The sequence below is a fragment of the Pyxicephalus adspersus genome, chromosome 2 (assembly GCF_032062135.1).
Source record: "Pyxicephalus adspersus chromosome 2, UCB_Pads_2.0, whole genome shotgun sequence".
NCBI lineage: Eukaryota > Metazoa > Chordata > Amphibia > Anura > Pyxicephalidae > Pyxicephalus > Pyxicephalus adspersus.
Genome location: NC_092859.1, coordinates 116143978 through 116145272, shown reverse-complemented (window position 1 = coordinate 116145272; position 1295 = coordinate 116143978). Strand labels below are relative to the sequence as shown.

Genomic DNA, 1295 nt, shown 5'->3' with positions numbered 1-1295 from the left:
TTTTATAAGGGCCCATTCACATAACTGTGAGAGTGTGTGCAATAACAAACATGTTCCTGCAGCCTAAAAGTAATGAGCATATTGTGCGTTGCATGATACAGTGCCAATTCATTCTTAATGCCACCCCTTCAGAGGGCCATTAGATGCACCAAAGTGAAGGCACTGAAGTGCGCTGCCATGTGCTTCCAAGAACAGTACAAGTCCAAATTTTAGGACTAATGTTGAATGTTCATTTAAAAAGGCTTTCCTAAAGATGTAATAATGTGTGGTGTTATTGCGTGGGCAGACACATCCATTGAAGCTGTGTATGTGTGTAAATGAGCCCTAATAAATACTGCTTACACTTACCTCTAAAAAAAGAGAATGATTGAAGACTGCTAAAGTAAGAAACAGATGGAGGACATATTGTTACCTGCAGAGCTACAAGTATATTTGCCAGAGCTTGTCCGTATGTATCATGGCAGTGAACAGCTAAGGCTTTAGATGGAATAACATCTAGGACAGCAGTCAACATGTCTTTCATACTGCCTGGTGTCCCAACACCAATTGTGTCCCCTAAAGAAATCTCATAGCAGCCCATTGCAAACATCTTGTGTGCCACCTAAAAAAAAAAAAATTGGAAAAGTTTTAATCTATATCTGTGCTATGTACAGAAGGTAAGAAAATCATTTTAGGTACAGAAAAGAAAGAATATATAAGAATACCTCTGCCACTTTGCTAGGTGATACTTTTCCTTCATATGGGCACCCAAGAACACAAGACACATACCTGCAATGTCACCAGATACAAATGTCAAGAAACCCACAAAGACCGATTTTCATAGTGTACGAGGGGAGCTGAGAAGTTCCTGGCTTTGCCCCTTTCCGGATTAAACAGAAAAATGAGTGTGGGACCATATGACAGCCTAATATCTTAGTATGTAACTGTGCAAATATCAGGTCTTTGCAGTTCTTAAAACTGTTTTTTCTTTTAGTGAGAAGCTGTGATGGCAGCGGCACAAGAAAGTTTCACGTTGTTGGAGTTACGGGCCGTCATGAAGTTTTTGTTTCTTCAGGGAAAGTCATCAAAGAACATTCACACTGAGATGTCACAAACACTGGGGGAGAAGTGTCCCTCCTACAGCTCTGTCAAAACCTGGATATCTCGTTTCAAAGGCTGGGCATTTCACCGTTGAAGATGAGGCCCACAGTGTGCGCCCCCCAACCTCAACTGACCCGGCAACCTGCGATGCTGTCCATGAGCTGATTATTGAGGACCGGCGAAAATCTGCAAAAAAGATAGCCCAGATACTTGAC

At 41.8% G+C, this 1295-nt stretch overlaps 1 protein-coding gene across 1 annotated transcript in view; it reads right to left on the bottom strand.

The window, feature by feature from the left end:
• The window catches only part of LOC140324270 (hydroxymethylglutaryl-CoA lyase, mitochondrial-like), a gene marked incomplete in the record, with an annotated part of 20785 nt that overhangs the window by 3649 nt on the left and 15841 nt on the right, over positions 1-1295 (bottom strand). Inside the window, 2 exon segments of the mRNA XM_072402009.1 lie at positions 413-601; positions 705-768. Of these exon segments, the coding sequence (XP_072258110.1) occupies positions 413-601; positions 705-768 (253 nt within the window).